Source organism: Saimiri boliviensis, chromosome 12, assembly GCF_048565385.1.
Source record: "Saimiri boliviensis isolate mSaiBol1 chromosome 12, mSaiBol1.pri, whole genome shotgun sequence".
Lineage (NCBI taxonomy): Eukaryota > Metazoa > Chordata > Mammalia > Primates > Cebidae > Saimiri > Saimiri boliviensis.
Genome location: NC_133460.1, coordinates 341,656 through 362,177, shown reverse-complemented (window position 1 = coordinate 362,177; position 20,522 = coordinate 341,656). Strand labels below are relative to the sequence as shown.

The 20,522-nt window shown below is 42.4% G+C and overlaps 1 protein-coding gene across 7 annotated transcripts in view; it reads left to right on the top strand.

Annotated features, from left to right (window-relative positions):
* The window catches only part of MARF1 (meiosis regulator and mRNA stability factor 1), a 48,971-nt gene that overhangs the window by 5,980 nt on the left and 22,469 nt on the right, over window positions 1-20,522 (top strand). For 2 of the 7 annotated variants that reach the window (XM_074381585.1, XM_074381586.1), the window contains exons 3-13: window positions 1,784-2,476; window positions 3,578-3,752; window positions 4,654-4,880; window positions 7,447-7,564; window positions 8,096-8,268; window positions 12,679-13,107; window positions 13,293-13,450; window positions 13,537-13,695; window positions 14,992-15,184; window positions 16,195-16,373; window positions 17,570-17,650. In XM_074381585.1, coding sequence (XP_074237686.1) covers window positions 1,784-2,476; window positions 3,578-3,752; window positions 4,654-4,880; window positions 7,447-7,564; window positions 8,096-8,268; window positions 12,679-13,107; window positions 13,293-13,450; window positions 13,537-13,695; window positions 14,992-15,184; window positions 16,195-16,373; window positions 17,570-17,650 — 2,585 coding nt within the window. The remainder of the gene's footprint in view (window positions 1-1,783; window positions 2,477-3,577; window positions 3,753-4,653; window positions 4,881-7,446; window positions 7,565-8,095; window positions 8,269-12,678; window positions 13,108-13,292; window positions 13,451-13,536; window positions 13,696-14,991; window positions 15,185-16,194; window positions 16,374-17,569; window positions 17,651-20,522) is intronic. The other 5 variants (XM_074381587.1, XM_039478106.2, XM_074381588.1 and 2 more) reach the window with 5 other exon arrangements.

Below are 20,522 nucleotides of genomic sequence, written 5' to 3'. Positions count from 1 at the left end.
TGGCATGCAGAATGCAGTAGGTTTAGGGGACCCAGTCATAATAAGCATGCCTGTGTGAACCTGATCTATACAAGTCAGTATACCAATGTATTAATTTCAGTCCAAACTGTAATTACCAAGGGGGCAGAACGTGGTGTTCACTGTGGTCAGCCCATTGCTCTTACCTCCGTTTTAGGAGAAGTTTAGTTGAAAATTCAGATTTCTTCCAGATGAGCGTATGCTCCCAGGTGAGTGTAGAATCACAGCAAAAGGAATGGAATTGTAGGAATCAGATGGACCTTTGTATGCTGTGAAGGGTGAGCATGTCTCAGTCCCTGTAGGAGGGCAGTCTGTGGTAGGGGAGGGTGAAGGGGTAGGTAAGATGGAGGCAGGGAGCAGTTGAAATCCTTCTAAGACATGCCAAACTAGTACTCTTGAGTTTGTCACTGATTGTTATGGGGTGCTGCTACTGCAGATGAGGAAGCAGGGGGTTTGACCACACCCAGTGCATCCAGGGGCTTTTATCTCCCAAGCGTTGAGGACATAGAGCAATTAAAATCACTCCATTTCCGAGAACCTAGGCAGAGCCTGAGGTATTCCATGATCTGTGCCCTGCAAGGCTTGTCTCCTTGCCAGCTTGCCAGCTCCCATCTGCAGAGACCCTCCTGGATCTTGTGAGCAGTGGCCTTCCATCTCAGGGCTCTTTGCATAAGCCCTCTTTATGACACCCTCAGGCAGTTTCCATGTTGAGAAGGCATTTGTGTGAGCAGAGCAGTATTCCCTGCTCTGCAACCACCTTGCGGTGTTCCCCACTATTACTGCACTCTCAGGTGGTCTTTACCTTAGGCCTCCTGCTGCCACTTGATTTCTAATTAACTGCACCAATAATATAGTTTAGTTTCGTGTATGAACTTCAGTGTACTCTGAACCAAGCAAGCTTAGAATTATTTAGCTAGAATTAATTACCGATGTGGCCATCTTGACCCACAGAAACCAAAGTGTAGCTTAAGTAACTTACCCAACCAAGGTCATAAAACTACAGAGTATCAGATTCCAACCCAGGTCTCTGCCGCTGATGCTGTGCATTATAACCTTTGTAGTATACTGACTTCCTGTGTCCATTTCGGAGTCATATGACAAACTATTTGTCTTGAATATTTTTCCCAGATAGTTTCCTGATTTCTCTTAAATCTTTTCACTGGTCGCAATGTAATTGTTTTCATTATGGCCTTAGGTAATGATATCCTAGGGTTTACGAAAGTGATCAGCAACATGGGTGGGCCATCTGGGTAGATGGCTGGTCTCATCCATGTTTGAAACCTTACTCTTTTCCTTTGGGGGATCTTATTAAAACCCCTTATGGACTGACGACAGGAGTTATTAAGTACTGTCCTCAAACTATTGTGTGTGTGTTAGCCACCTTTATTCAATGCTATTTGTGACTGGGTTGTTTTCATACCACCTGTTTTGTCTTCAGAGGATGCTGTGAAGCAGGGGGAAATTATCAAAAGGAAGTCAACTGAGGCACAGTGGCTGCTAGAGCTGTAAATAGGCCCACCCACCGCAGTCCGTTTCGATTCAGAGTGTAGTCTTAATTTTATTTGTATGTTCCAGTTTTCACTTTCTGGAGACCTCTCTGAAGAATGTCCCTGGTTTTACCTAGCTGTAATTCCATTTTGTTCAGTTATGATTGTGTGATGTAACAGAATCGAACACTTTCTGTTAGTGAATGCAGTAAGATATGAGTAACCTAAAAACCACTGACCTCATAAAATTAATTTATGTTCTGATTTTCTTTTCTCAGAAAGAGTACATGGAGAACAAGAAAGTTGCTGTGGAATTAAAGGATGTACCATCTCCCCTTCATGCTGGCTCTAAACTTTTTCCAGCAGTCCCACTTCCTGATATTCGTTCTCTTCAGCAGCCTAAAATACAGCTTTCATCTGTCCCCAAAGTAAGCTGCTGTGCTCATTGCCCGAATGAACCCTCCACTTCGCCAATGCGTTTTGGTGGTGGTGGTGGTGGTGGTGGTAGCGGAGGTGCGGGTAGCTTGATTCACCCGGGCGCACTGTTAGACTCGCAAAGCACCAGGACAATCACGTGTCAGGTAGGGTCAGGGTTTGCTTTCCAATCTGCATCTTCACTCCAGAATGCCTCAGCTAGGAACAGTTTGGCAGGCGTTGCAAGTGACTTTCCCAGCATGTGTCTAGAGAGTAACCTATCTTCCTGCAAACACCTGCCCTGTTGTGGAAAACTCCATTTCCAGTCATGTCATGGTAACGTGCACAAGCTGCATCAGTTTCCAGCTCTCCAGGGCTGCACCTCCGCTGGCTATTTCCCCTGTTCTGATTTCACAAGTGGGGCTCCAGGGCATTTGGAAGAGCACATTTCACAGTCGGAGCTAACGCCTCACTTGTGCACCAACTCTTTGCACCTTAATGTGGTACCTCCGGTTTGTTTAAAGGGCTCACTTTACTGCGAAGACTGTCTAAACAAGGTTCGTATCTTTTTATTTCTTACATTGGGTGCAGCTGAGGATGGAGAAATGACTTTTTTGAAGTGGATTTATCTTGAAAAGCCTTTATTATACATGGGGTTGAAGATTCTCCCATGGTATAGAGGAATCTCCCCATCAGCATAATTTTTGCTAGTTCTGAAAGAAACAAAGGGGAAAATGGGAGATGACTTTAAAAAGTGCAATCATTATTTATGTAGTTTATACTTTTAGAGCCTCTTGTTGCAATAAATCCATTTCCTGCATGGGAGACTAGGTTGGCAAAGCCTTCATGTTCTGTTTTCTCTTTAGAGGGTAAAGCACAATGGATTTATTTATTTCTTTTTAGCTTTCTTTCTTTCTTTCTTTTTTTGTTGTTGAGACAGAGTTTCACTCTTGTTGCCCAGACTGGAGTGCAGTGACATGACCTTGGCTCACCACAACCTCTGCCTCCTGGGTTCAAGCGATATTCCTGCCTCAGCCTCCTGAGTAGCTGGGACAGACTACAGGCGTGCGCCACCATGCCCAGCTCATTTTTGTATTTTTTAGTAGAAATGGGGTTTCACAATATTGGAGAGGCTGTTCTCGAACTCCTGATCTCGGGATCTGCCCACGTCGGCCTCCCAAAGTGCTGGGATTACAGGCGTGAGCCACCGTGCCTGGCCAGCACAGTGGATTTCTTACAACTTACATTCAACTTAGACATGGCCGCATTCATGTAACGTAGCTAACTGCATGTTGTCGTTTCACAGTAATATACAAAACCTGAAACTTGGCCCTAGTCACACTGGTGTTCAAGTGAAGATTTTACTACCCTTTATGCAAAGTGTCTGTGAGGTCTTTGCTGCAGCAAACACATGCCCCAGAATGTAAAAATGTGATGGCTTTAATGTATTTCTTGATCATGTCAGGTCACTTCTGGAAATGAATTTATGAATTGATAGCTAATGGTTCTGGGAAAGATTATTTGAAAATATGTTTTATTAGAGGCTAGGAAGCAGAAGGGTAAAACACTTAGAGCGTGTTTTCAGTTGTTGTGTATAACTCCAGTCTCTGAAATGATGTCTCTGACACGTCCTCCTCTTCAAAAAAATTTTAAAACAGCCAGCAAGAAATAGCATAATTGATGCGGCCAAAGTCTGGCCAAATATACCACCTCCAAATACTCAACCTGCACCTCTTGCCGTCCCTCTGTGTAATGGCTGTGGAACCAAAGGAGCAGGGAAGGAGCCCACGTTGTTATTGGCGACCAGTCTAGGCAAAGCTGCTTCAAAATTTGGTAAATCACAGTAAGGCATAAAATGTGCATATTTAAATAGCTTTCAGTATCTCATACTAACATTGCATTTAATCACCTTTGAAGGATTCCTTGTGGTTCTAAAGCTACTGTGTATGTGAGTCTCCATTTCCATATCTTGGTAGAAATCTTTTTATTATCATAGATCAGGAAGTCATTTGCCCTTTATGTTGGGCCGAGGCTATACACAGAAGCTTTGTATAGAAAAATGGGCAGCCTATCAGGAGAAAGAAAAGTGCTGGAAAAGACATGGTGTCAGCTTAGGTTCGAAATCACACTTGTTGATGGTATACTCCCTGGAAGAGTTTAGAGTAATTTGCCAATGGCTGATTAAAAACAGTACTTGAAAACCACAGAGTTCTTAGTTAATGTCCCTAAAAAGTTAACGTGATATGTTTTGAAAACATTTTTAAAACGTTAAATCAGATGTTGATGCAGAGTGAACTCAAAATCAACAACAGTAACAGCTTCACCCTTTATCAGCTCCTCAGCGATATGAATACCAAGTAGGTAGCTAAGTGTGAGCTAAGCTTGAGAGTTGGGTCCTGGAGCTGCAGTATCATCAGGTACATGCTCCTTCTCAGAGAAGCATCACCGTTTAATGTTAGAATGGTTCATGCTTTGAGATGGATTTATTGTGGGCTTCAAGTCACTTGACTCTTAGATTTGTCTTCTCCTGAAAAGCAGGAATAATCTCTTAGAGTGATACTTGGACAACATGGTTGCTTATTAGGTCAACCAGTGAGGTTGGTAGCCTTAAAACTTAGCGTTAATGAATAATTTGGTTTTTCTACCACTAAGAATGATAGGTAGTTTATTATCTTATTTTAATTTGCCATTTATTTTCCACTACAAGTAATTGAAAGTGTTAACATTTCTTAAGGGTCACCAGAAGTTGCAGTAGCTGGACAGGTGCTAGAAAACTTACCCCCCATTGGAGTTTTTTGGGATATTGAAAACTGTTCCGTTCCCTCTGGCCGGTCAGCAACAGCTGTTGTACAGAGAATCCGTGAGAAGTTTTTTAAAGGCCACAGAGAAGCAGAATTTATCTGTGTGTGTGACATCAGTAAAGAAAACAAGGAAGTAATTCAAGAGCTGAATAATTGCCAGGTAAAAAAATTTTTTTAAAATAATCGTAATCTACTATAGTAGAAGTATAAGCACGTGTATTTTGTTTGTTTGTTTTGAGACAGAGCCTAAGTGTCACCCAGGCTGGAGTGCAGTGACACAGTCATGGCTCACTGTAGCCTTGAACTCTGGGACCCCAGTGATCTTCCCTCCCACCTCAGCCTCCCAAGTAGCTGGGATCACTGACACACACCATCATGCTCGGCTAATTTTTTTTTTTTTTTTTTTTTGTAGAGATGAGGTCTCCCTGTGTTGCCCAGGCTTGTCTCAAACTCCTGGGCTTAAGCAGTCCACTTGCCTTGGCCTCTCAAAGTGCTGTACATGTGTGTTTTTTTAAGAATTCAGATTGAAAATTTGTTTAATGATACTGCATTTGTGCGAAGTTTTCAAATGAAATGAATTACCAAAAGACCACTTCCAAAGTCCAAAAAACGGTTTAAGCATTCTTTTTTTAATAAAGACAGGGTTTCACCGTGTTGGTCAGGCTGGTCTTGAACTCCTGACCTCAGGTGATGCGCCCGCCTTGGCTTCCAAAGTGCTTGGATTACAGGCACAAACCACCACTCCTGGCCCCCTCCCCCCTCTTTTTTTTCTTTCATTCTTAGTAGACACTTGGTATTCACAGTTTAAGCATTCTTATCTTTCAGTTATGCTCCTTAATTTATACTTCAGTTCTGTACTGGTATCATGGTTATGTATGTATTGTTTCCTTTGGTTTTCATTACTGCTGTGGGAACCAGGCATGTAGAATATATTATTTATAATTTGAAAATTAAACTAAGGCCCTCAGAGGTGAAGTAATATCTTTAAGATCATTTGACCAGGAAGTAGAAGAGCAAGGATCTAAATCTAGATTTATCTGACCCCCAGAGTCTGTGCTTTTAAGCTGGAACTAGAATTCAGGTCTTTTGACTCTCAGACAATTAATTCTGTTGATAGTCCATATTGCATGTCTAAAATTATATACCTGTGCTCTTTACAAAGATCAGTAAGTTATTATTGTATATTGCAAGTGACTGAGTTAACTTTCTCAAAATAAACCGTTTCCTCCTCTGGAGACTTACATATGAGTCTCATAGTTTTAACAGAAATAAATGCATTTTAGCTCCCTCCACCAGGGATATACTCTCTCCTCCAGGGATATCCCTCCTCAAGGGATATCCTCCCGCCTCTCCCCATCACTAACCCCAGATCCTGAAAGCCATCCAGGGGTGCCAAGGGAGAGAATACAGTCATGGGTTCTCAATTTGTGTTTCTGGTTGGAGTAGTAAATACCCTTCCTTATCTCTCTTTTCTGCTTATTAGTTGAGGCAGAAACTAAAAATTATGGCTTCAGGCTGCTAAAAGCCTAAAACAAAACAAAACAGAAAAACAGTGAAATAAGACAGGTTGCACAAGCTTGCATGGGTAGCATAGACAGCTGACATAAAACACAACCTTAAGTCTTGTTTTAGTCATTTATCTGATCTCTGCCATGTCCTAATTGATGGCAGAAGCTACTAGAGCAAATTTAACTGACTTCAGATTTCACTTCCTATTTTCTACTTATTTTCTGAAAGAAGGATGAAAGAAACACAGAAACAGAAGATTAGAGATGAGAGCATACTTAGTAACAGACCCAGTTAGCTCATATGGAGAACCAATTTTGAGGTTACTGAGATCTGGTTGTAATTTCTTACCATTCCTAATAGTAATAATAAAGCAATTTTTTTTTTGGCTCAGGAATTATTAAAATATTCATAGACATCAATGATGGACTGGATAAAGAAAATGTATCATATGTATGCCATGGAATACTTTGCAGCCGCAAAAAAGAATAAGATCATGTCCTTTGTAGGGCCATGGATGAAGCTAGAAGCCATCATTCTCAGCACACTAACACAGGAGCAGGAAACCAAACACCCCATGTTCTCACTCATATGTGGGAGTTGAACAATGAAAACACATGGACACAGAAAGGGGAACATCACACACTGGGGCCTATCTGTCAGGGGCAGAGGGCAAGGAGAGGGCGGGAGAGCATTAGGACAAATACCTAATGCAGGAGAGTCTTAAAAGATAACAGGTTGATAGGTGCAGCAAACCCCCATGTCACATGTATACCTATGTAAAACCTGCATGTTCTGCACATGTATCCTGGAACTTAAAAATAAAAATTTTTTCAAAAGGCCAGGCATGGTGACTCACACCTGTAATTCCAGCACTTTGGGAGGCTGAGGTGGGTAGATCATGAGGTCAAGAGTTCAAGACCAGCCTGGCCAAGATGGTGGAGGCCCGTATTTACTAAAAATGCAAAAATTAGCTGGGAATGGTGGCATGTGCCTTTAATCCTAGCTACTCGGGAGGCTGAGACAGGAGAATTGTTTGAACCAGAACCCAGGAGGCAGAGGTTGCAGTGAGCAGAGATCGTGTCATTGCACTCCAGCTTGGGCTACAGAGCAAGACTCTGTCTCAAAAGATAAAAAAGTAAATATAAAATATGGGTAGAATGTGTAGCAATTTTCTAGCCTCAGCTGCTGCTCATTCACCCTTATTATAATTAATGCAGGTAACCGTTGCCCACATCAATGCGACTGCAAAAAATGCAGCCGATGATAAATTGCGGCAGAGTCTTCGCAGGTTTGCAAATACCCACACTGCTCCAGCCACAGTGGTTCTTGTGTCAAGTAAGTACAGAAACATCTACTAATTTCAGCAAGAAACATGTGAAAGTAAAATGTATCCCCAAAGAGGCTGAAGTACATGAGACATGTTTATGATTATTGTTGAGAACTGTTCAGAAAAAAAATTGGGTCTAAGTGGATTTCTATATTTTCTCCTTAGAACTTGAATTCTTGTGGGACCAGGTTTATTAAAGAAAAATGTGGTTTGTTTTTTTTTTTAACCTTGGGCCCAGTGTTAATAATTTTTAAAGTCTGGGATACGAATTTTCAAATTTGAGTCTCCCCAACATATTATATTTGCTCCCTTTTACTGAAAGTAACGTATGTATCTTGGAATTCATTGTAGGTACGTGGTAAGACTGTCTTACCATGTTAATTCTTCTGATGCGAAATGTGTTTCTTTTCCAAGAACTGGGGAAGCAACTTTGAATATAGTCCATCCTTGCCTCCTGAGTGAGTGTCAATAGACTTGTCTGTCTTTGTCACGTGTTTCTAATGTTTGGGGATGGGGTTGGTCTGTACCTTTTCTTTCAGCTGATGTCAATTTTGCATTGGAACTTAGTGACCTGAGACACAGGCATGGTTTCCACATAATTTTGGTCCATAAAAACCAGGCCTCAGAAGCATTGCTGCATCATGCTAACGAGCTGATCAGATTTGAAGAGTTCATTTCCGACTTGCCCCCGAGGTTACCACTAAAAATGCCAGTAAGTGGATTTGCATTATTTTTGCCATTTTCCAATATTACACTGTGGAGGCTGAAAGACAGCCCATAATAAGGGGGTTGCCATGCCCAGATGGGGCTGTTCTTTGTAAGAGGTGTGTCAGATTTTGAGGTAAGGCTTAGAAACCTTCAGTTCTTCCCTTACAAATATACATAGAATTGGTATATGTGAAGTTTGCTTTTATTTATTTCAAAACATCATATGGAATTGACTTGTAGGTTTACCTTCCTGACTTGCCAGTGTCTTCGAAGCTAGCAGTGTTGTGTGTCAGATGGATAGAAACAATGAATTAAAAGTTAACTATTTTTGCTTCCAATTATTATGGATAGAGAATATGGTGAGGGTTCTCACATACTTTCATGGTTGGCATCAAACAAGTGGAGTCATTGTGCCATTTTTTTGGCTTTAGCAGTCCTCTGAGGCTGTGCCTTTTTTTTTTTTTCCCCCTGGAGACAAAGTCTTGCTCTTCTCCTCCAGGCTAGAGTGCAATGGCGCAATCGCGGCTCACTGCAACCTCTGCCTCCTAGGTTCAAGCGATTCTCCTGCCTAGCCTCCTGAGTAGCTGCGATTACAGCCATGTGCCACCATTCCTGGCTAATTTTTGTAGTTTTAGTAGACATGGGTTTCTCCATGTTGGCCAGCCTGTTCTTGAACTCCTTACCTCAGGTGATCCGCCTGCCTCAGCCTCCCAAAGTGCTGAGATTACAGGCCTGAGCCACCGCGCCTGGCCGAGCCTATGCTTTCTATTGTGCATTCCCTGTGCTGCATGGACACAATTAGCAGGAGTGGTGACTGCTCTACCTATGTAGCCTGTTTAAGTCATATACTCAGAGGGGTGAGCACATTCCCAGAAGGACTAGCGTTTCTAATAGACTTGACTTGGGATAAGAAAGTTTACTGCAGTGCTGAGTAAGCTGTTTGTAGAATACATGTGTAACTTGGAAAGAATCATGATAATGAGAAGGAGCCATGGTGTGGGTGATCCAGGAGAGTGCCAATCCCATACGTTAAATGCAGTCTTCGCATATAATTTAATAACTTGAGAGTTACAGAAGTACCTTAGAAATGATCTCATGCAAAGTGTTCATTTAAGGGAGTAAGAAATCAGCTCTTGGAAAAAATTAATGGGTCATTGGTGATTGCAACAGCTATGAGACTAGGCCCCAGGCCTCCTAATTCTGGCACTTGCCTGCTAGTCTCCAGTGTTCCCTGACACCCAGCAAGCCTTGAGTCTGGCCTAAGATGAAACTCATACTGTGGACAGTTCTAGAGTCTTCCCCAGGAAGTAAACATACACGGGCCTTCCCCTAATCTTTTGAGGCTCTTTCTTAACTCACCTTTGTCATTATTTGCTTTTAGTCACTTGGGTGTGACTAAAAATTTCTTCCCTTCTGCTTCTGTTTGACACTCAATTTTCTAACTTTGAAGGCCTTAAGTAAATACAGTGTTTTTTTCCTGGGAGGCAGAGCTTGCAGTGAGCTTAGACCACGCCACTGCACTCCAGCCTGGGCAAAACAGCAAGACTCCATCTTAGGAAAAAAAAAGTAAATATAGTGTTTTAGGTATGAACTTGCCCACTTTGGAGATGTATTCCTTATGGTTAAAAAAACAACCACCATGTTTTGATAATTCAAAAGATTTAGTCGTGCTGGATGTTTTTTCCCATCCACTACAGTGATAATTGAAGATACATTTTTTTTTTTTTTACGTTCTTTAGCCTGTTCCTTTAATTTTAATAGATTAAACATATACTGGTACTTCCTGGGTTTTGAGTTCCAGGTGTAATAGGGAAAGTGTGGATTTGGTTGATGATTGGTCAATACCCCTCAAATAAAAAGAAAAGCCTCTGATTAGAAAAGTATGGTGCCAGCCGAGCAAGATGGCTCACACCTGCAATCCTAGCACTTAGGGAAGCTGAGGCGGGCGGATCACCTGAGCAGGAGTTCAAGAGCAGCCTGCCCAACATGGTGAAACCCTGTCTCTACTGAAAATACAAAAATTAGCCAGGTGTGGTGGCGGGTGCCTGTAATCCCGGCTATTCGGGAGGCTGAGGCAGGAGAATCATGTGAACCCAAGAGGCAGAAGTTGCAGTGAGCCGAGATCATGCAACTGCATTCCAGCTTTTTTTTTTTTTTATTTTGTTTTGTTTTGTTTTGTTTTGTTTTAAAGAGACGGTTTCACCATGTTGGCCAGGCTGGTCTTAAACTCCTGACTTCAGGTGATCCACCCGCCTCAGCCTCCCAAATTGCTGGGATTACAGGCGTGAGCCACTGTGCCTGGCCTCCAGCCTGTCTTTAAAAAAAAGTATGATAAGATCATTATAAAAACAAACAAAACACAATATTTAGAAATGTGAAAGTGAAAACCATGCAGTTCTATCCTCCAGAGATAACTGCTATTAATATTTTGATGTTGTCCTCCAGATTTTAAAAATGTAGTAAATTTTTTAAAAAGGTGTCACATTTATAGTGTTCTGTAGCTTTTGGAAAACTTCATGTCAGAGCTTGGATGTCTTTTCATGTTAGTATATGTTAATATAAATCTGCAACATTTAAGAAAACAGAATTTTGGTTTGAAAAGTACTTGTATGGCTGGTCTTTATTTAACCAGCCTGTTAGTGGACATTTTGTTTATACCCAGTTTTTTTTTTTTTTTCTTTTTTTTTTTAACCATTTCCAGCAAGTTAATTATATCTTTAGGCTCCTTGGCTGACATAACATAGGGTAAGTTCCAAGGCATCAAAGTTCTGGGTTAGAATTTTACTAGCAAGATCTGAGTTGTCCTCCAAAAAGGTGATACCAATTGACACTCATGAGAGTGTCTGTTTTAAATATTTGCCACCCTAATAAGTGAAAAAACAGCATCTTCTTATAATTGGCTTTTCAGTTAATCATTAGCATAGTACAAAATACCGTTTTATGATTATTGTTGTTTGCTCTTTATTACTCTGTAAATTGTTCACATCCTTTGTCTGTTGTTAGTGATTTCTTTTATGGTTTCTGGATTTAACCCTTTATATAATTAAGTTTTCTCCTGGTGGTTCTCTTTTTTTTTTTTTGAGATGGAGTTTTGCTCTCGTTGCCCAGGCTGGAGTACAGTGGTGTCATATTGGCTCACCGCAACTTCTGCCTCCTAGATTTAAGTGATTCTTCTGCTTCAGCCTCCTGAGTAGCTGGGATTATAGGCGCATGCCACCATGCCTAGCTAATTTTGTATTTTTAGTAGACATGGGGTTTCTCCATGTTGGTCAAGCTGATCTCGAACTCCTGACCTCAGATGATCTGCCTGCCTTGGCCTCCCAAAGTTCTGGGATTACAGGCATAAGCCACCGTGCCCTGCCAGTTCTACTTTTAAAATATTATTTTTATTCTTATTAAAATTATTTTTTTTTTCGTACGAAGTCTCACTCTGTTACCCAGCCTGGAGTGCAGTGGCATGATCTCAGCTGAGTGCAGCCTCCGCCTACCACGTTCAAGCTATTCTCCTGCCTCAGCCTTCCAAGTTACTGGGATTACAGGCACATGCCACCACAACCAGCTAATTTTTTTTCTTTTTTTTTTTTTTGAAATGGAGTTTTGCTCTTGTTGCCCAGTCTGGAGTGCAGCGTCACAGTCTCGGCTCACTGCAACTTCTGGCTCTCAGATTCAAGCAATTCTCCTCCCTCGCCCTCCCAAGTAGCTGCAATTACAGGCACATACCACCGAGCCTGGCTATTTTTTGTATTTTTAGTAGAGAAAGGTTTCACCATGTTAACCAGGCTGGTCCTGAATTCTTGACCTCAGGTGATCCGCCCGCCTTAGCCTCCCAAAGCGCTCGGATTACAGGTGTGAGCCACCGTACCTGGCCAAAATTCAGCTCTTTCAGGTGTACAATAGTTTTTAGTAAATTGAGTTCTACAGTTTTAGAATATTTTTGTCACCTCAGTAAGATCTATTATGCTAATTTATGGTTAATCCCCTTCCCCATTGATAGGCGCTACTAATCTTTCTGTTTCTGTAGATTTGTATTTTCCGGACACTTAATAGAAATGGAATCATGCAGTATACAGACTTCTGTGCTTGGCATCTGATATTTTTATTTACTTATTTTTTTGAGACAGCATCTTACTCTGTCACTCAGACTGAAGTGCAACAGCCTCAACCTTCCTGGGCTCAGGTGATCCTCCCACCTGAGTAGCCGGGACTGTACGCCTGCATCGCCATGGCTAGCTAAAGCATATTCTTTAAAACAATATTCATTTACTTTGTTGACACTACCCTCTCCCATTTAAATCACTGTCACCTCCTTTCCAAAGTTTTAGCTGAAGTTTGGAGGTCACCCATTGTTCTTATTTTGAAATTGAATGTGTGCCCCTGAGTTAACCTGATGTAACACTTCTTTCCTCTGTATTAGCAGTGCCACACTCTGCTCTATGTTTATAACCTACCAGCAAATAAAGATGGCAAGAGCGTCAGCAACAGGCTCAGACGCCTGTCCGATAATTGTGGTGGGAAAGTGCTGAGTATTACAGGCTGCAGTGCAATTCTCCGCTTCATAAACCAAGATAGTGCAGAGCGTGCTCAGAAGCGAATGGAAAACGAAGATGTCTTTGGTAATAGGATCATTGTGTCATTTACTCCAAAAAATAGAGAACTCTGTGAAACAAAGAGTTCAAATGCAATTGCTGATAAAGTGAAGTCTCCCAAAAAACTTAAGAATCCAAAATTGTGCCTCATCAAAGATGCAAGTGAACAATCTTCCAGTGCCAAAGCCACGCCTGGAAAAGGGTCACAGGCAAATTCTGGATCTGCTACAAAAAATACAAATGTTAAAAGTTTACAGGTAATTTTGATACCTCTTGCTTTCTGAAGTTTATGGTAGGTTTGGTTTCTTCGTTTCTGTGTTTTATGCACCCACTTGTTTGATCTCAGTGTTTGATGATACTCAAAGTCAGCCGTTTTCTGTAGAGGATTTAACACATCTTGGGTGCTTAAAATTTAAACCCCACTGTGCTTGTGTCTTTGAAGGAGCTGTGCCACATGGAGTCAAAAACTGGTCATAGAAACAGTGAGCACCAGCAAGGTCACCTGCGGCTGGTAGTACCTGCTCATAGTAACTCAAGTGCTGCAGTGCCGATGGCAAAAAACTCTGGAGCAGCAGAGCCCGTTTACAAAACCAATCAGAAGTATGTGAAACTGCTCTTTCTCATAGTTGCTTCTTGAATGTGAAGGATGACATGACCTTTTCCCTTCAATTTTCCCCTTCTGTTAGAAGAGAGAACCTCAGTGCCCGAAGTCTTACCAGTTCTCCTGTAGAGAGGAAAGATAAAGAGGAGACTGTATTTCAAGTGAGTTACCCGTCTGCTTTTAGCAAGTTGGTCGCATCCAGGCAAGTCAGTCCTCTGCTCGCATCTCAGCCTTGGTCTTCTAGGTGAGTCCCGCTTCTTGACCCATTGGGGTGGTTCCATGTAATAGGAGAGATTATGAAATAGTATGTTTGTTGAAAAGAATTCAAATAGTACTGAAATGCACAGAGTGAAAGATAAGTCTCCCATCCCTCCTCTGCCATTCCCCTTCTCCTCAGGTAATCATCATTAGCATTTAGGGGCAATGCTTTCACCATTTCTTCCCCGTCCATGTGGAAATTGTGGCAAGCAGAGGTCAGGAAAAGAAACCCGTTGAAGAGTGCCTGGCCAGTGCTGGGAGGCATGTTAAGATGTTCCTGTGTTGACTGTGTTGAGGAGAAAGCGCAAACAAGGCATGCTTTGGTGGTTCTTACTAATATAGTACTGTATGGGAAGCTATTTGAGATGTAAGGTTTTCTGTAAACCACAGTCACTGTCTACCACTCTCTCTCACACCAAGGCTTGGGAAACAGAGAAGCCATAAGGCTGTGTTGCTTTCCCATGAGCTGCTCTTAGCATTGCGTTTGTTCTCTTGAGTTGGTGACGAATCACAGTAGAAAGTGACTATGGATCCATAAAATTATATCTGAAAAGCCAAATAAAAGTTTTATTTATGTGCAGAAAGAACTGCAACATGTGAGCAAGAACATTTTAATTCTTTCATAACTGCAGAGGAGGTTATATGCCTTAAATTGGCATCACAGGCTGATTTCCTAAGGATAAAGACCCAAAGCAGAAGGCTAATTCATCAGGACTGCCTCTAATTCCTGCCTTTAGCTTTTAATAACTCAAAGAAAGAATATTTGATATTAATTGATTGGTGGTAATTAGGAGTCAGTAGATAGTACTATTGACAATGTCTGAAATCACTGTGTATTTAAGATTAAAAACACGACTGGGCACAGTGGCTCACACCTATAATCCCAGCACTTCTGGAGGCCAAGGCAGGCAGATCAGTGGAGGTCTGAAGTTCAAGACTGGCCTGGCCAACATGGTGAAACCCCGTCTCTACCAAAGATACAAAAAAATTAGCTGGGTGCAGTACACGCCTGTAGTCCCAGCTACTGGGAGGCTGAGACAAGAAAATTGCTTGGAACCCAGGAGGTGGAGGTTGCAATGAGCCAAGATCCCACCATTGTACTCTAGCCTGGGTGACAGAGTGAGTCTCTGTCTCAAAAAAAAGATTAAAAACACGTTTGAAAACCAAATGTTTGGTTTAGTTGCGTTGTGACTTGTGTATGTAATTTCAAGCAAAGCCTAAATGATAAAACCTAAATACACAGAACAGCTTTTTAAGATAATCTCAATATGTGTGTTTTAAGCAGGAGTATGTCTCCAAACCTTTTAAACAGAGCATCCCCGCTTGCTTTCAACATTGCAAATTCCAACAGCGGAGCCGACTGCCTAGACCCATTTGCAAATGGTGCTGATGTCCAGGTCAGCAACATAGACTACAGATTATCTCGGAAGGAGCTGCAGCAGCTCCTGCAGGAAGCATTTTCCAGGCATGGCAAGGTAACCTTTTCCCTCTTGTGCTTGCTTTGTTTTACTCTTTGATGGGATTTCTAGTTAAGAGGATTTAATTTAATAAAACATAACCACAGCCAGGATAGAAGTGTAGCTGAACAACTTTGAACTCCTTCCTTTTCCCTTCGGTCTGCTCAGGGTAGTGCTATCAATCCGTTTTTACAATATAGCCCCAGAGAGCAAGACACTTAGCAGTGAGAATCTCTTGTCTTTGGCAGAAATTTAAATGGCAATTTATGACTAAGCACAGTGGCTCACTCCTGTAATCCCAGCACTTTGGGAGGCTGAGGTGGGCAGATCACCTGAGGTCAGGAATTTGAGACCAGCCTGACAAGTGAAACCTTCGTCTCTACTAAAAAATAAAAAATTAACTGGGGCATGGTGGTGTGTGCCTGTAGTCCTAGCTACTTAGGAGGCTGAGGTAGGAGAATTGCTCAGACATGGAAGACAGAGGTTGCAGTGAGCTGAGATCACACCATTGCACTCCAGCCTGGGTGACAGAGTGAAACTCTGTCTCAGGGAGAAAAAAAAAAAAAAAAAAAGGCAAGTTGATAAATAAACATTGCTGGATTTTAGTTAGCTACTCCTGCTGAAATACAGGTAGGATTCTAAAATAATGTTGGCTGGTTTTGTTTATATCTTATATACTTGACTCCTTTTTTAGGTGCAGTTTTGCTAAAAATGTACCTTTAATAGAGTCTTAAAATGGCCATGCCCTGGCTTTTTAGGGTCTGGAAAAGACCCCAAAGACTCCTACCATGTGTTGGCCTCTGAGCCTGCCTTGGAGAGCTGTGTGTGCCAGAGCACACAGGCAGGCCAGGCCAGTGTCACATCTCTGAAGGTCACCCCATCCTCACTCACTTACGTCCTGGTTCAGACACAGTCCTTTATGGAAGCACGGCACTCCGCAAACATGTTCCTTCATGGCTCACTTTCAGTTTTAAGACGACAGGTCTCTGGGCGGACATAGCCTTCAGTTTTTCTTTTTCCTGTTGTAGGTGAAGAGTGTTGAGCTCAGCCCCCATACAGATTATCAGCTCAAGGCTGTTGTGCAAATGGAAAATTTACAAGATGCGATCGGTGCAGTGAATAGCCTCCACAGATACAAAATTGGCAGCAAAAAGATCCTGGTCTCACTTGCCACTGGGGCTGCCAGCAAATCACTCTCTTTACTGAGGTAAGAAGCAAGCAAGCTGTTTATTTCAGGAAATAACATTTGACCCAGAAACAATTTTAGAAATAATAAAAATAGATTCTATCACATTCCTAACCCCCTTGTGATGATTACATGTGGAATAATGCTTATTCTAGATTGAAAGAGTTAGAAATAAGCCGTTTGACTCTTTTCTAAGTCATTAATCAAAGGTGGAAGACAGGTTAAACTTGACAGGCGCTTGGGAGTAAAATAATACGCAACATGTTCAGAACAGGTTCTAAAAATAGTAGACCCCTACAATAAAAGTTTATAAACCTGAAAAGTCTAAAGTATTACCTTCAGATCTTAGAAGAAGGTAGATTTGTCTGTAAAGAAAGCTCCAAGCTCTCCATTTGCAGATACACCCTTAGTGTCAAATGGATACCCAGCCCCATTAAGTCTGCCTTAAGACTACATCAGTCTTAAGAATCTGGTGATGGTTTTATTCATAGTAAGATGTGATTATCTCTTTGAATCTCCTGTTTTGGGGATACTGGTAAAACAGGACCCACTCCTGAATGTCTCCTCGGATTTTCAGAGATCTTTTCTCTAACTTGTACATCACATCACTGTTACTTATACTACGAGTCACCTTGTTGTTGTTGTTGTTCTCAGAATAAAAATAATACTCACTGAAGACAATTTGAAAAGTTTAAAAACATAAAAGAAGTAAGGGGTTTTGGAGAAAACCGTCCACAGTCCTGTGGCTCAAAGCCGATTACCCTTCATAGTTTGGCATTTTCTTTTTGTTTTGTTTGGGTTTTTTCTCTTTGAGTATTTTTTGGTGCCTCTTGGTTTTTTAAAACCATAGTTGAGATTATGTTGCCTAGTTGTGTATCCTCAGCAGGAATGGCAATCATATCTGTCTAACACAAACTGCAGTATGGCAGGAGATATTTAAGCTCTTCTGCCTTTTGGTCTGAATAAGCCATGTCTTTTGGCTCCACTGGTGTGGAAAACCCTGTGATTGGTAATAACTGTAGTGTATACCTTAATCTTTTTTCATTACCTTCTCCCTGAAATCCTTTCTTTAATTTTTTCTGGAAAATAAATTCTGACATAGCAGAAATTGGTAAATTTATTTTGCATATGCACTGTGTTAATTTTATGAACTCTGATTATACAACTTGTAACATGGAGGAAATGGTCTGTCCCCTAATTAAACTTCTGTCTTACAGTGCAGAAACAATGTCTGTTCTTCAGGATGCCCCTGCCTGTTGCCTGCCTCTGTTTAAATTTACAGATATCTATGAAAAAAAGTAAGTTAGCTATATTTTTTCTTTATCCAGTCAGTACTGATTGGTGACTTATATGCACAAAACCATAGTAATGACTTGAGGAAGTTCAGCCTGGTAGAGGAGAGGAGACAGAGACACTGATGTTCAGATTTACATGTAAATGAATGTTTAGCAGACATTTAAAAAATATATTTTATTTTATTTTTTTATTTATTTTTATTTTATTTATTTATTTTTTTTTTGAGACGGAGTCTTGCTCTGTCGCCATGCTGGAGTGCAGTGGCGCAAACTTGGCTCACTGCAACCTCCGCCTCCTGGGTTCAAGCGATTCTTCCGCCTCAGCCTCCCGAGTAGCTGGGACCACAGGCACGTGCCACCATGCCCGGCTATTTTTTGTATTTTTAGTAGAGATGGGGTTTCACCATGTTGGCCAGGATGGTCTCGATCTCTTGACCTCGTGATCCACCCACCTTGGCCTCCCAAAGTGCTGGGATTACAGGTGTGAGCCACCGCGCCCAGCCAAAAATATATTTTATTTTTAGCAAAGTTACATGTTCGGTCCTCAGTGCTGTGCTTATTTTTCCCCTAATTGACTGGTTTTAGTTTTGGGTTTTTTTTGGAGGCAGAGTCTTGCTCTGTCACCCAGGCTACAGTGCAGTGGTGCAATCTCAGCTCACTGCAGCCTCTGCCTCCCAGGTTCAAGTGATTCTCCTGTCTGGGCCTCCCAGGTAGCTGGGACTACAGGCATCTGCCACCAAGCCTGGCTTAGTTTTTGTATTTTTAGAGACAGAGTTTCTCCATGTTGGCCAGGCTGGTTTCAAACTCCTGACCTCAGGTGATCCACCCACTTCAGCCTCCCAAAGTGCTAGGATTACAAGCATGAGCCACTGTGCCCAGCCAAGTTTTAGTATTTATTGGATGAACAATTTTAAGCACTAGATTGTAAACTTTAAACTTCAGGCCAGCAGGGACTGGCTCTGCTTTAATACTGTATCCTCAGCATCCAGCACATTGTAGATGCTCAGCAGTAGCCAGCATAGCAAGTCTCAATACCAAGACCGAGGCACTGCACAGAAGGCAACGCTGGGCAAGACCTTGGCCTTGTCCTTGAGGAGCTTACGTCTAGCAGGAAGAGAACATGCTCATGAATCCCTGTGGACAGTGAGGAAAACTGATTGGAAAGGAGGATAAAAGGCTTTGAGAACCCAGGAGGGGACGAGCAGGGAGCTTGGCCGTTATCCTGTGGATGACAGAGAGCCACTGAAGCGCTGGAGGAAGGAGGGAGGGGAGAGCTGTGCTGAGGGAACCATGCTGCAGGAGGTTCTGCTCGTAACAGTGTGTCTGAGATGGCAGGAACAGGGGAGGGAAGAAGGCAGAGGGAAAATGTTACAGTAGTCCAAACTCTGAGCAGATACTGCTGAGACAGGAAGAACTCGATGTTACGAAATGTCAAATGTCATTGAAATTGGAGTGGGTTAATTAAGATTTTTTTTTTGAGACAGGGTCTGTGTCACCCAGGCTGTAGTGCAGTGTCACAACCCTAGCTCACTGCAGCCTCAAACTCCTGGACTCAGATGATCCTCCCACCTCAGCCTTCTGAGTAGCTGGGACAGGCATGTGCCACCCTGCCCAGCAAATTTTTGTTTTATTTTTGTAGTGATGGGGTCTTGCTATGTTTCCCAGGCTGGTCTTGAACTCCTGGCCTCAAGTGATTCTCCCACCTTGGCCTCCCAAACTGCTGGGATTACAGGCATGAGCTACCACATCTGGCCTGGATAACTAGTTTTATGTAATAGCAAGCAAGGCAAAAGGTAGAGGTAATTTTGATTCTGAGTATACAGCAAGTTTTTGGTCTTGATTTTGCACATGCAAGTTTTAGGGGGCTGTTGGAAGAGCTGGGTAGAGAATTCACACAAGTCTTCTGCACATTGAGGGGCTTCTTTGGGAGAGAAGTAGGCTCTGCAGATAGGACAGTTGTTTGCCTTTAGGACGACTGGGGCAGACTGAAGAGCAGATAAGGTTGGAAGGGGGAAGGAGAAATAGAAGACAAGAATGGATGGAATGGCACCAGGGCCATGGGTGTAGGCAAGCACCAGGATATGTGCCAGGAGAGCCCTAAAGAACGGGAGAATCCAGGGCCATGAGGATATGTGTGAGGTTTGAGGATGAGGCAGAGGCCGCTGATGACTTTTGAGTCATCACTACAGAGTCCTGTGGCTAAAATCCAGGAGGGAAGGGTGTGAGAGACTGGGGTAACACAGCAGAAGCAGTTCCTGGGCAGCTGAATGTTTGCATTACATGGACAGGGGAGAGTTCAAGACTGAGAGTGAGAGTACAAGGGACAGTGTGTCTCTCTGGGGGGCGGAAGAGGATGAGGGGCTGGTTTGCTAGATGAAAATCTGAGCATATGTGGGACACTGGGAAGGAACCACTGGTCAGGCAGTGAGAAGAGCAGGCAATACTTACTATGAGCCAGGTTCTGTCCAGGCCTAACCACACTTAATACTCCTATCAACCCTGTGAGATAAACACTATTATCACCCCATTTTACAGGTGGAAAAAGTGAGGCCCTGATTGGTTGTGGAACTTGACTAAGGTCATACAGGTTGAAGTGGACTCAGGATGTGAACTCAAATCTGCCAACCTCCAGGGCCTGTGCCTTTAAGTTCTAAGTAGGAAAGATACAGGTCAGGAGGAGGACTGGGGAGTCCAGTGTCAGAGAGTATGTGTGTGGGTCACGCATTTGAGGCATAGGAGAGGTGAGAGTGTCATGGGAAGCATGCATTCTTCTTCTGAGATAGCGGAGCAGGGATGGTGAGAAGCAATACAGAGAATTGGAAGTGAGGGGGAGCCGCATCGAAGGAAGTTTTATCAGAGAGCTCTCCACCTCAGA